The 13,995-nt window shown below is 42.1% G+C and overlaps 1 protein-coding gene across 1 annotated transcript in view; it reads left to right on the forward strand.

Moving 5' to 3' along the window:
- The first annotated feature begins 1,578 nt into the window (after nt 1-1,578).
- LOC109426876 (fatty acyl-CoA reductase 2-like) overlaps nt 1,579-13,995 on the forward strand; it is a 43,759-nt gene continuing 31,342 nt past the window's right edge. The window contains exon 1 of the mRNA XM_062842863.1: nt 1,579-2,016. Within this exon, the coding sequence (XP_062698847.1) occupies nt 1,720-2,016 (297 nt within the window). The 5' untranslated portion in view covers nt 1,579-1,719. The remainder of the gene's footprint in view (nt 2,017-13,995) is intronic.

The raw sequence follows: 13,995 nt of genomic DNA on the forward strand, positions 1-13,995 counted from the left end.
ATTCCATCTATTGTCCACTGCAAATCGTTGTTCCTAAAGTCAGTGAAGTGTTGCATGCAAACTATGCCTTTGGAGGGGTGGCTATGTAAGCTTTGAAACGTTTTTCGAAAACGTTAAAAAAATTGCCTTATCAAAACAAATTGCCCCGTCCCACCAAAAGAAAAACGTCCAGCCCCGTGATAAAACTGTCCCAGGGAATAATCCCACTACATGCTTATCCTAGGAGGGTCTTTTAACAAGTGTTTAACTGCATAAAAGTTGCAAAATAACACAAGTGAACAGAGCTAGCTTCTTTTACAATGAAGTCAGTTTCCAAGAGGTAAAATATTACGCCAAAAGCCTCGATTTCAGTCTTTTTGATATTTTCGTTGCTTTTCTGTACCAATTAACTAATGGATCAGCTTGATGGCAATTATTCTTCAATATTCAAGATTTCTAATCGATCACGCATGCGAAAAGCGCTTGAATCGCTAGAAAATGAAGGGGGCGTTTTGCCCCGGTGGGGCGCATTATACCCTTTTACCCTACTCGTCGTAGGCGATAAGTTTCCTGTTTTTCCGGTCACATATAGAAAGCCAGGCAAGGATGGCAGAAAATCACTTCAAGCGATAAATGATACAAGATACGAATAATCCAAGATAGCCTTGTTCTTGCGGTAGCATGATGCCGACGCCTCACACCGTGCTCGTATCACAGAACAATTAAAGCATCTGATGCATGCTTTATCGCGTGATGACCCGTTATCGGATCATGTTACAAGTCATGATAAATTGTATTCATCACATTGTTTGCCACTTATGCACCCGTAAGCCGCATTCATGATTCGAAATGATACGTTCATAAGCATAACTGGAAGTTAAATCACCAAGAATGCTCAAAAAGTGAATGAAATCACTAATTTATCATTTCGACTTCATGATAACGATCGCATCGCGCCCGCACATGCCGAGCGAATCATTCTTCTCGGACCGAAGCTTGTTATGATGCTTGACGACAAAATGTTATCGTTGTTGCTATGATGGCGCGATGCCGTTCGACCGCGACACATTCGAAATCTGATCATGATCACTAGATTTCCATCCTTGCCCAGAAGTGGCTATTTTCATGCACCGATGCTGGTAGACAAAATATTTTTACAGCTGACCTCAACCTTGGAAAAGGCATTCCTAGAAGGTTACCGTTTGTTGTTCCTTCGTCGCAAACTGATGTGCCGATCCTTTCTCTGTTTCCCTTTTTCCTACATTGATTTTTCAACAATCCATTTTTAAAAACCTTCGAGGAATATCTCTTTCCAGACGATTATCTTATCCTTTCGAAAGAAAAATAAAAACACAACCCAACTTCTCATAGATAAGAACTCTAACGGAACGGTCTATCGTTCAACCCCAGACAATGAATTCGCGAGAATTGCTCCTGACAGAAAAAAAAGTTCTCCTACAAGTGGAACTCAGTTTGTATCCACTTTGTATCGGAAGACCTCGATTAGGCCTAGTCCGTAAACCAACCCACAATTACCTACTGCCGGTGAGAAAAAATCACCTGTTATCGTCCCCATCCACCATGTACGACAGCCAGCGGGACATTTTCCGACACCACCAGAGCAGTCTCAGTCCTGTTCGAGACGTTCGTGATGGTACTTAACGTTCCGCGGAACGGAATAAACAGTTGAATAACATTCAATTTGGGAAATAATTTGGCACAGAATTGCGCTAGTAGGTCATGTCGAGCGACGACACAAAACTACCACCGTCGTCGTCGTTTCCTGGAAACGCTTTCGCAAGTTGTGGCGCTCCACCACTACTGGCGGAATGTTGCCAACCGCGAAGCGAAGAAAGTCATATCCTGTCTATGTACAAAGACGCGACCATCTTGATTACCGGTGGAACGGGGTTTCTCGGAAAAATACTGCTCGAAAAGGTGCTTCGTTGCTTGGATGTGAAGAAAGTATTCCTGCTGATCCGCCGGAAGGACGATATGAGCGCCCAGGAGCGGCTGGTGAAGCTGCTGCAGGATACGGTAGGTACTAGACTAGGTGCTGCTGTTGGCTCTGGCTGCGATGCTGTCGTGGCTTTATTGGCATGGCACCGTTGGTGGTCTTCCATGTTGTGCTCATCGTGTGCGTTATGGTGCTGGTTGGTGTCGAAAAGTTTGAATCTACGTGATGGGTTGGAATTTGTGTGAAGGAAGAGAACTATTTGGACGGTGGATGCCAAAAGCTTTTGAATTATGGATGGATAAAAGCGATGAATGTCGAATATATTGGTGCGCTACTGCAATAGTTAGTTATGATCCCCGCGGGATAGAAAGAATGAAGGAAATGGCAGTAAGATGGAATTTAAATGGGGAAAACTCAATTTATTTGGAGGAACGTGCTGTTGCCGCTGTGAGTATTGCTCAGGATTTTTTGTTCAACGTAGAATGAGATGAACATGCTTCTTAGACATGAAAGGAACCGCACTCGTTTATGTTCAGAATTTTAAATTCCTTGTACGATCAACGATTATCCTAATAACTAGGCCAGATATCGTCAATATGTTTCAACGAAGAGCAATTTTCGGATGTCTTTGAAGTTTTCAATTCTACACGTACTCACAAGAATTGCAACCTTCTAACACTGTGTTTTACTGAGTTACAACAGTAGACATGTCTTGCCTGCTCTGCATGGGGCCATCCATAAACCACGTGGTCGTGATGGGGTTGGGGTAGGGGGTTGTTCGGGCAAAGACCATGGTCCATACACATATTTAAATTATTTTGTATGAACGATAGACCGGGTGGGGGGGGGGGGGGGGGTGGTGGATACGGAGTCTCCCAAAAAATGACCACAGCCACAGTACTGGTATGCATATGCCAGATTTACTGATATTTCTGGAACACACTTGATTACTGTACCTTCCCAAGTAACACACATGTTATATAATAGTTACGACAGCGCAGGTTTTGGTTGTATAGAAGTTTAATTTACGTTATTTCAACACAATGTTAGAATTACGTAAAATAAACTTCTATACAACCAAAACTTGCGCTGTCGTAACTCTATTATAACATGTGTGTTGCTTGGGTTACCTTACCGGTCAGACTGAGACCTGAGAGTTCTCTGTTGTACGTAGGAGTCTACTCGGTCTATGACTGTGTGTCCCAAGTTCCGCACTCTGCGAAGGGTCCGTAAATCGTCCTTCACTTGATCGACCCACCCAGCTCGATGCGCACCACGTCTTCTTGAGCCGGTCGGATGACTCTCGAGAACCATTTTAGTCGGGCTGCTATCCGACATCCTGATTACGTGACCCGCCCACCGTAGCCTCCCGATTTTCGCGGTGTGCACGATGGTTGATTTTCTCAGCAGCTGATGTAGCTCGTGGTTCATTCGCCTTCTCTAAGTCCCGTATTCCATCTGCACTCCGCCGTAGATGCTACGCAACAGCTTTCGTTCGAAAACTCCAAGGGCGCGTTGGTCCTCAGCACGTAGGGTCCATGCTTCGTGCCCATAGAGGACTACCGGTCTAATCAGAGTTTTGTAGATGGTTAACTTCGTGTGACGACGAACTTCGTTCGATCGTAGAGTTCATCGGAGTTCAAAATAAGCTCGATTTCCTCCCACAATGCGTCTCTGAATTTCACTGCTGGTGTCGTTTTTTTTTATTCTTAATTACTTAACCTAATTACAGCTCTGTTGTCCACTAGGGCACTACGTGAGCGATTTCAATTGACGGCTGCACTTACATTTTTGTACAGCGCCTGGATGTATATTCTATTCTACTTTATCGAACTAGTTGCCTTTCTTCTGCTTTCACTTTTCTACTCTATACATGGTAGAAGGATGAGCACAAGGATGATGGATGGCCGTTGTTCCTGTCCAGTCCGATTGGGGGTCCATTATGAGTAGCAGTTCGCCGATGTCCAGGTATCCGGATCCGTTTGAGCCATGGAGCTCAGAAGAGAGTCAGTGCCAGCCGCTCTTGGGGGAAGAGCAACTGACGAAAAATTGCAAGTGCCGGGGCTGGGAATCAAACCCATGACCATCCGCATATAAAGCGAACGTATGACCAACTACGCCACGGGCCCCGGCAACATGCTGGTGTCGTTGTCGACGGTCACCAGTGAGCCCAAGTACACGAATTCTTCAACCGCCTCGATTTCATCACCGTCGATAGAAATTCGGGGTTGCGGGCGTGTTGATTCCTCCCTAGAGTCCTTTGCTATCATGTACTTTGTCTTCGACCCATCATAACCCCAGTAACCAAAACTTCCGCTTCTAATGGCAAAATGCACTTTCAAGTTCCGCGAAGTTCAGATAAAGCTCCGAATGGAACTTTCTGGCTGTTTAAGAGGCTAACGATGAGCCTTGCTGGAGCTTCGGACACACGTTCCGTCAAGGCTAATTGTTAGAAAATTCCATTCGGAACTTAATCTGAACTTCACGGAATTTTAAAGCTGCTTAAGATGCTACTCGGAACTTTGTCGCAACTTTCAAGTTCATAGAAGTTCAGTTCAGTAGGATTGTGGTTCAATGAAGGTTGAAAGTTATTTTTTTAGGAGAAAATAACTGTTTAAACATACATAAACCTGCCGTAACTCGCGCGCTTGAGCACCTTCGTCAGCACTACGCCAATGCTGAATACAAAAACCTAGATTAATCCACCTAGTGGTGATAGTGCCTTTCTAGTCGAATATGTACTCATGATCTTTACGTCGACATTAGCCGATCCTGAGAATAAGTGTATAACGCTTAATACGATTCATGTAAAATTTGACCTCCTTATGGACCAAATTGTGCACAGTAATTTTAGACGCAAAAGGAGATTAGAAAAACTTTATTCAGTGTTGATGCGATCAAATTATAATTTTCCCATAACACGTTGATCCATCCTTTTTAGATTAACACCACAGGAATTTGAAATGGTGTGATTTGATGAGATTGCTTTGGTCACAATTTTATTCTCTTGCATATACGAAAACTTTGACCATTTCTTCACTTTTAATCTTACCCACCGTTTACCGGGCTTTTAAAAATGTCAAGATTTGATTTATCGATAACATTGGTTTTGTTCACTTTCATAATTCCAATATTTGATGTACCACATGCATGGGTTTGGTTCAATTCCACTTTTGATCGGCGGATACCTGGAACCGATTCCATGACACTACTGGTTGTCCCAAATATTGTATGTGGTTATTTTCTTGTCAACTGGTTATCAGGCTGGCTTAAAGCCTCGAATTGATGTGTTCCATGCGGAGCATCCATTAGGTATGTCACGCTGAAATTAGGAATGTTCGAAGATCCCCCTGCCCCTTTTGTACGGGTTCCTCCTATACTTAATACATTGCTTGTGACACTTTAACAACCCTCTCTCCCCTAGGATCGTGACGTATTCAATGGCCTCATGCATGATTTTGGTTTACTTCTATATTTTACCATTTCTGGCGGGGAACTTGTTACCAGTTCTTCAACACTACACGCAACCTGAGATTGGCAGATTCTAATACAGTTGGGTATGCAACATATACAAATATTGTATTAGGGCCTTGCAAATACAAAAATTGGTAGGTGGCAGTACACCAAAAATTGTATTGGCTTCCTAGAATCTGGAAAAGGAAAATTTCGCATGTGTGCGTGTGCTCTGTCGCACTGGTTTCTCATTATTTGTTCTATTTTTGGACTGATCATGGCAGCAGCGGCGGCATCAAATACCAATACATATTTAAAAAGAAATACGGGCGGCGGCGGGAATCGAGCCGAGACACAATCATGGTGATACACAGTATCCTGCGCTCTAACCAGCACGGCTATAACTGCACATGAATAGACAAGAGGCTGAAAGCCATCATGATCAACACAAACGTGGCTTGGTGATGGAAGTGATACAGCCGCCACACTGCACAATGGGCCCAGAGCCGTATTTGCGAAGACAAAACTGTTTATGCTTCATCCTTAAGTTTTTAGACACATATTGTGTTTTAGAAAGTTTATTTTCAATTGTTGACCCTCTTCCCTATTATTGTTATGTTAGGGTGGTTCGTCTGGTTAAACTGATTCAAAAATCTGCTTTCTAATAATTTTATTTACGATGCCATGATGGATGGTGATGGATCGTTTAATTAGAAATTCTACCAATAAACGGCAAATTCTAAATTTCATATAACTCAGGACTCTCACCACTTAGAAAGTTGGTGTCTTCGACAACATTGTTAAGTGAGTCAAGGGCTTACAGTTAATGGTCCACTAGGCGGCGCTAGTTACACATTTGCAAAATCATTCAAATGATTAATATTTTTTCGTGAAGTAATAAACAAGTCAATAATTAGTCAAGTCAAAGGTTTTTCAAAGAGCTATGTATTAGTCATAATTGTGCAATGTCGCATTTCATTCGGTTCACTTGATCCAGAGATGTAGCAATTAAACGAAGAACTAGTTTTTGACTTCCGTTTATCAAATTACTGTACCGTAGGACTAAACGAACCGAATTAAATTAAATTTTGAAAGTTTGTGACTAATGTATTGGTCTTCATGTATCGTTGGACTCGACTAAAATATGACCAAAGGCAAAAAAGTTGCAATTTATTGAAAACTTTTCGAAAAGTTCTAATGATTCGAATGTTTTATCCAAGGGCTGAAAGTCTCTTGAATAAATCAATCAAATCAATCGAATGTTTTATTTTTGAAAATTTGCTCTAACTTTGTAAGACATTCTGATACACTCAAACCTCCATTTAGGTAGGATCCATTTAGGTAAAATCTATTTAGGTCCCTCCATTTAGGTAACGTTACCTAAATAGAATTTGGTTGTGTTCAGAACAGTTGGAGTACTTAAGATTGATGACGTCATACCCGACATTAACCTATCATTCACCTGTTTTTATTTTGGCCTCCAAACCCAACATAGACCCAACAGTTGTTCGATGTTGGTCCAACAGTGGCCCAACATACGATAAAAATTTACCCGACATTGACCCGACATTCAACAATTTTTCAGTCTGGCGGAATTTTTCAGGGTTTTTTGTGTTCCGTGCCCAGCTAGTCATTTGCATGACAATTCTCACTTGAGACCCTCCAAAACCCCCTAAAACGCCCCTGAAGCCCCTCCCCTACATAAACTCCCTTATAAGTTCTCTGAAACTCCGCATGACCATCTTTAAATCTCCTATTCGAGTCACTCTCCCTAGTTAAATTTCTTTGCAACCTTGTACTCCATTTAGGTAATGAACTGAATCCATTTAGGTAATGATTCCATTTAGGTAAAAATTCTATTTAGGCAGTCCCGACCCATTACCTAAATGGAGGTTTTGGTGTATTGTATAGAGAATAATTAATCAGCAGATTTTTGGATAAGCCACACTTGATTGACCGTAATCATTTCACAATAATGAAAAAAAAAAGAAATGACAGAACCTGGCAGAAACATTTTTGTCTTCGTAAATACGACTCTAGACCCATTGTGCACTGAAAAGCCCGCATCCAGCAGGTTGCTGTTTGCAAGTGGAAAATTCCATGTAGACAATAGGACGCGAAGCTCAGCAGCGAAGCGAAAGTTATTTTTAGACGCAACCCGGTTCAACTTCTCGGGTTTGAATGGAGGTGTTTGTGTGTAGTGGTATGGAAGCTATGGAACCGTGTAGCGCATCTTAATACAACGAATGGATTATGATTTATCTCATTTTCTGTACGTTTTTAATACATAAATTGGTAGAAAAGGCATATCTCAATTTTTGGTAGCTTTTCTTGTTTTGCGTGTACCGGTTCTCCCAAATGTGCGTCTGAGACTTTGTGCTGACAAACAGTTAATTAGGTTATTGAAAAAGCCGCGATTTGGTGTGTCGCATGCACAGGTTTGGGTCACTTTTATATTTTACCACTTATGACGAGACACCCTACTGAGACTATTCTCTTGCTAACCGTTCATCAGGTTACCGAATAAATCATTTGACATGACACATGTATTGATACCCTTTTACATTTTATATTTCCGGCGGGACAGACGGAATCGGTTCCGTAGTGCAGATCTGAGACTTTTGTCTTGTCGATTGTTCATCATGTTACCTAAAAGCCTTGATTTATGGTGTCGCATGCATGGGTTTGGTTCACTTTCAGATTTAGCCACTTCCGTCGGGACACCCGAAACCGGTTCTGGAAAACTATTGATAGTATCTAATACAAGGTGTTAGGTTCGTGAGTGCAAACCTTTGTTTTCTTGCACTGTGCATCGGCGGCGTTGTATTTATACTTCATACGCACAGCGGCTGTGGTTCGGCAGGTGATCAAGACTGTGTGCGTGGTGCAAAATGATATATTGAGTGGTGTGCTGAATGATACACAGCGCGGCCTTTGTAATGTTTTCAAACGCGCATTTGCACGAAATTCCACGCGGCAAGTCCTCTTGGAAAGGAACAGAATGGAGTTAAAGGGGAGCAAAAAAAACGCGGCTGTTCCTTTCCTCAGGGATTTGCTGCGTGTACTTTTGGGCAAATGTGCTAATATCAGCGTGCGCTAATTGATTGATTGATTTGTCTTTATTAGAGAGACTTTCAGCCCTTGGCTTCAGCGTGCGCTAGCTCCAGCGGCACAGTGTGCAAAAAAGTGCTTACCTTTACAGTTGCAAATTCATGATCTGAAATACGATGTTGAATTCGGAATAACAAGAACACGAGAGGAGCTAGACGTTTGAAGTCAAAGAACGAGTTGTAGAACGGAACAGTGGCCTCGAATTTTCTAAAAGAAATTTCAAATTTATTACGCATTTTTAAAAGATAATTTACCAAAAGAAATAAATAACAATTCGTTCGAGCTTATTGGCTTTAGAAAACTAAGTTATTTAACTAAACCAATATGATTGAAAGTTCTTTGAAGTAGATAATTTAATGAACTTTCGAATGAGGGTTAAAAGCTGCAATAAGTTTAACCATTTTCAAGTTGTAGCCAGTTTGAGGCAAGCAAAGTCAAAAACATGTTAAGTTCTATTACTACGTAACGGTTGAAATTTGACCATATGGGTACACATTTTTTTTCACCATTTATGATCCTCTATCACTCCTTAAAAAGTTTGCATTCACGAACCTAACACCCTGTCTTGTCTGAACCTATTTGCTTGCTAACGTTCATAATTTGAGTTTCAAGAGGGTTTCGACTGGATGTTTGATCGATCTTTTGGGTGGCTTTCTCAGTCTTTAAGTCGAGAACGAAATGTTTCCTACTCTCCCGACGTTTCGGCCGAAGGGTTTTGGCCTTTCTCAAGGGTCGTAGTGTCTATCGTCTCCCGTGTATATAGTTGCCTAACCATTTGTGTTTGGCCTGCCTTTTCATTACCTGTTGTTTTTTAAGTGTTTTTTAATCTATTTAGCTTTGATTGGACTTCACAGCACTGGTAACGGTAATGAAAAGGCAGGCCAAACACAAATGGTTAGGCAACTATATACACGGGAGACGATAGACACTACGACCCTTGAGAAAGGCCAAAACCCTTCGGCCGAAACGTCGGGAGAGTAGGAAACATTTCGTTCTCGACATAAAGACTGAAAAAGCCACCCAAAAGATCGACGTTCATAAGGTTATCAAAAAAGCCGCGCTTTGCTGTGTCGCATGCATAGGTTTGGTTCTCTTTTATATTTGACCACTGCCGTTGGGACCACCCGGAACCGGTTCCGGAACACCACCAGTTAAGGTGTGTTCTGATACTGTTTTCCTGCTAACCGTTCATCAGGTTATCGAAAATGCCGCTGTTTGATGTGTCGCATGCATAGGTTTGGTTCTCTTTAATATTTGACCACTTCCGGCGGGACATCCGGAACCGGTTCTGTAACACTTCCGGTTTAGATATGGTCTGATACTATTTCCCTGCTAACCATTCATCATGTTACCGAAAATGCCGCTGTTTGATGTGTCGTATGAATGAGTTATGGTCAATTTTATATTTGGCCACTTCCGGCGGGACACCCAGAACCGGTTCCGGAACGCTACCACTTAGATATGGTCTGATGCTGTTTTCCTGCTAACCGTTGATCAGGTTATCGAAAATGCCGCTGTTTGATGTGGCACATGCATGGGTTTGGTTCTCTTTTATATTTGACCACTTCCAGCGGCACATCCGGAACCGGTTCCAGAACACTACCAGTTCAGATATGGTCTGATACTATTTTCCAGCTAACTTTTCATCAGGTTAACGAAAATTCCGCTGTTTGATGTGTCGCATGCATAGGTTTGGTTCTCGTTTATATTTGGCCACTTACGGCGGGACATCCGGAACCAGTTCTGGAACACTACTGGTTCAGATATGGTCTGATACTATTTCCCTGCTAACCGTTCATCAGGTTACTGAAAATGCCGCTGTTTGATGTGTCGCATGAATGAGTTATGTTGAATTTTATATTTGGCCACTTCCGGCAGGACACCCAGAACCGGTTCCGGAACACTACCAGTTCAGATATGGTCTGATGCTGTTTTCCTGCTAATCGTTCATCAAGTTATCAAAAATGCCGCTGATTGATGTGTCGCATGCATGGATTTGGTTCTCTTTTATATTTGGCCACTTCCGGCGGGACATCCGGAACCGATTCCGAAACACTACCGGTTCAGATATGGTCTGACCCAAGCAACACAACTTGTTATAATAATGTACATGTTACATGTTTCATACAAACGCCAATGTTTTGTTCCAAATATCGAAAACGTATTTTCGTACACTTATATCACCGAAAAAGCGCAAAAAATGGCGGCTTATAAAACATCTTTGATGTTACTAAAGATGTTTTTCAATACATTATTATAACATAAAATTAAGTCTTGAACATGTTTTCTGCGAACATCGTAAATACTTCCTTTTGCTTGCAGAGAAATCATAAATTATCAAACACACACTATGTAAATAAATATGACACCTACTTTGGTGCTATTTTGTCATGGCTCAAAATAATTTTTAAGCCTCTCATTTCACTTGTAATTTACCATCTAGATGTTTGGTTACTATGACCCAATTTTATGTGCCAATAAAAATTTATGGTTAAGTTAACATATTCACTTTTCATGAATTCATGCGCTTTCCATAGGATTTGAAACAAGTAGGGAGGTTTTTGTCATTCCTCTGGTTTTTTTGAGAATTTAAAACACATTTTCAAACATGGCTTCTTTACACAGTACCGTCGGGAAGTTTTGGAATGCTATTTTCATTTATGTTGTATTGATGTGTTTTTAGAATAAGAATTTTTAACCCCTCTCGATAACGAAAAACTATTATTTCAATCAACGTTTTAAATATCCCAGATAATACCAGATAATTAATAATTGGGAGAAAAAAATAAGATAAATCAACGGCTGAAGTGTTATAATGTGAAACTTTTTAGCAGGCACTGTAATCCATGGCCTGATATAGAAAATACAAAATATTAGAAATATATTCAAATAACATCTTATGGACATCTCAATAACAAGTTTCTCGAATACCTTAAAAATACATTGAAAAAACATCGTTGCAACGAATTTTAAACATCCATTTGTCAATGGATGGGTTTTTTTGTTTTTTGATACCTATTTTGAACATGAGTATAACAATAACAAACTCAGTGTGCAGTTTACGGTGCCAATTACAACGAATTGATTTCAAATATTTCGCGGGGGCAAATATTGTGTTGAAACTGGGCTTTTTAGTGCAATTAAGCCGCCACGTAAGTATCGAAAGTGATGTGATAGTAGGGCTGACATTGAAGTGAAGTTAAAAACGGTTGATTCCTTCTACGGATCCATTCACGCCTAAAGTGGTTTCCACAGTCGCCAACCATTGTAAAGAGTATTTCTATACCTACCTGTGTTTAGCTGTTAAGCAAATGGCAAGGTGAAAAATAAGTGTTGGATGCTATTATTGCTTAATTTTCGTGTATTCTATATGTAAAATATGTTTCATGTAATATTCAAGACAGTGACGTTCAAGAAGATACTGTGAACTTATTAACTTGTACATTAACGTGTTTTATACTTAAAAATAACGTGTTGTTTACATATTTAAAACCAAAGGTTTTAACTATGTGCTGCTAATGTTTTAAAAAACATATCTAATTGAAGCAGACGATGATTCAAAAATCTAGTATAATCAACGTTAAATTTACGTCATTCTAACTTGAGGAAATGTTGATAATTTATTTTCGAAACTTGTTTTTGTCAAACATAGATAAAACATGATTTCAACATAAGATGTGTTCAGATACGATTATAGTACTGTACTATAACATCTTTTTCAAAATCAATTTTCAAAGATGTTTTCTGTGTTACTTGGGGATACTATTTTCCAGCTAACCGTTCATCAGGCTACCCAAAATGCCGCTGTTTGATTAGTCGCATGAATGAGTTATATTCAAATTTATATTTTACCACTTCCGGCGGGACTTGTGGAACCGGTTCCGGAACACTACTGGTTTGATGTGTCGCATGCATGGGTTTGTTAAATTTTTATGTCTGGCCCCTCCCAGGGGTACCGGTCCGGAACACCCAAATGGCCATAACTCCGGAACGGCTGGACCGATCCGAACCATTTTCAATAGGAAACAATGGGACTATATGCCGCGTCGAATGAACCGTCGGTCATTAAAATCGGTTGAGGTTTACTGCCAAAAAGTGATGTGAATTTTTTGTACACACACATACACACATACACACACGCACACACACACGCACACACAGACACACTCACACACACACACACACACACACACACACACACACACACACACACACACACACACACACACACACACACACACACACACACACACACACACACACACACACACACACACACACAACAGCCTCAACAACAGCCGAAGGTAGTTGCGGCGAAGAACTTGACGGATGACCTACACGAGTTCGTCGACAAAAAGCACAACGTGCACAAGGACATCAAGGACTTGGTGTTGAAGATTAGGAGGGCTCTCGGAGCTGCTGTGAAAGAATGGCACAGCGTGATGCAGAGAGCGGATGAGGTAGAGAGCGCATTGGCAGCGACTAAACACGATCTTGCAGCAGCTACGCAGCGGCAGCAGCAACGAGCCACGGTCGAAAATATGGAGACGCCGAAGAACCATCGGAATACTCGCTCGGAGAAAAGAGGCAGAGATACGCCAGGAGAAGAGGAAGTCCCGAAGAAACAAAGAAGTGAACGGGAGCGCGCCAGCAATCGGAGAGATGATGGATGGCGCACTGTGGAGAGTCAGCAGGCGAAGAAGAAGAAGCGAAAGGAGAAGGAAGAACAGAAAAAGGAAGAAAAGAGGAAGGAACAGGAGAAGAAAGAAAATCGCCGGCCCCCTAGGCAGAGGAAGAAGGGTGATGCACTGATCGTCGAGGCGAAGGACAAGACGACGTACGCTGCGCTCCTCAGGAAAGTGAGGGAGGACCCGGAGCTAAAAGAGTTGGGTGAAAACGTGGTAAAGACCAGGCGCACCCAGAAAGGAGAGATGCTGTTCGAGCTCAAGAAAGATCCGGCGATTAAGAGCTCAGAGTACCGGGAGCTCATTGCGAAATCCGTAGGCAGCGAGGCCACCGTGAGAGCACTTTCACAGGAGGCAGTGCTCGAGGTCAAGGATTTGGACGAGGTCACAACTGAGGAAGAGCTGAGAGTCGCATTGACCGAGCAGTGTAACTTGGAAGTACCGGCGACAATCCGAATCAGGAGATCGTTTGCAGGTACCCAGACGGCGGCAATCCGACTTCCAGTAGATGCGGCCAACAAGATTGCGGTAGCCGGCAAGATCAAGGTCGGATGGGCGGTGTGCCCGCTGCGACTGGCTCCCCGAGTCACCAAGAAAATGGAGAGGTGTTTCAGGTGCATGGAATTTGGTCACCAGTCAAGACACTGCAAGGGTCCAGATAGGTCCAAACGGTGCTGGAACTGCGGCGAAAACGGACACGTTGCTCGAGACTGCACGAAGCAACCCAAGTGCATGCTGTGCAAGTCGGAGGAAGGAAATGGCCACCGGACGGGAGGCTATAAATGCCCGGCCTACAAAAAGGCGAAGGCA

Source organism: Aedes albopictus, chromosome 3 (assembly GCF_035046485.1).
Source record: "Aedes albopictus strain Foshan chromosome 3, AalbF5, whole genome shotgun sequence".
NCBI classification, from domain to species: Eukaryota; Metazoa; Arthropoda; class Insecta; order Diptera; family Culicidae; genus Aedes; species Aedes albopictus.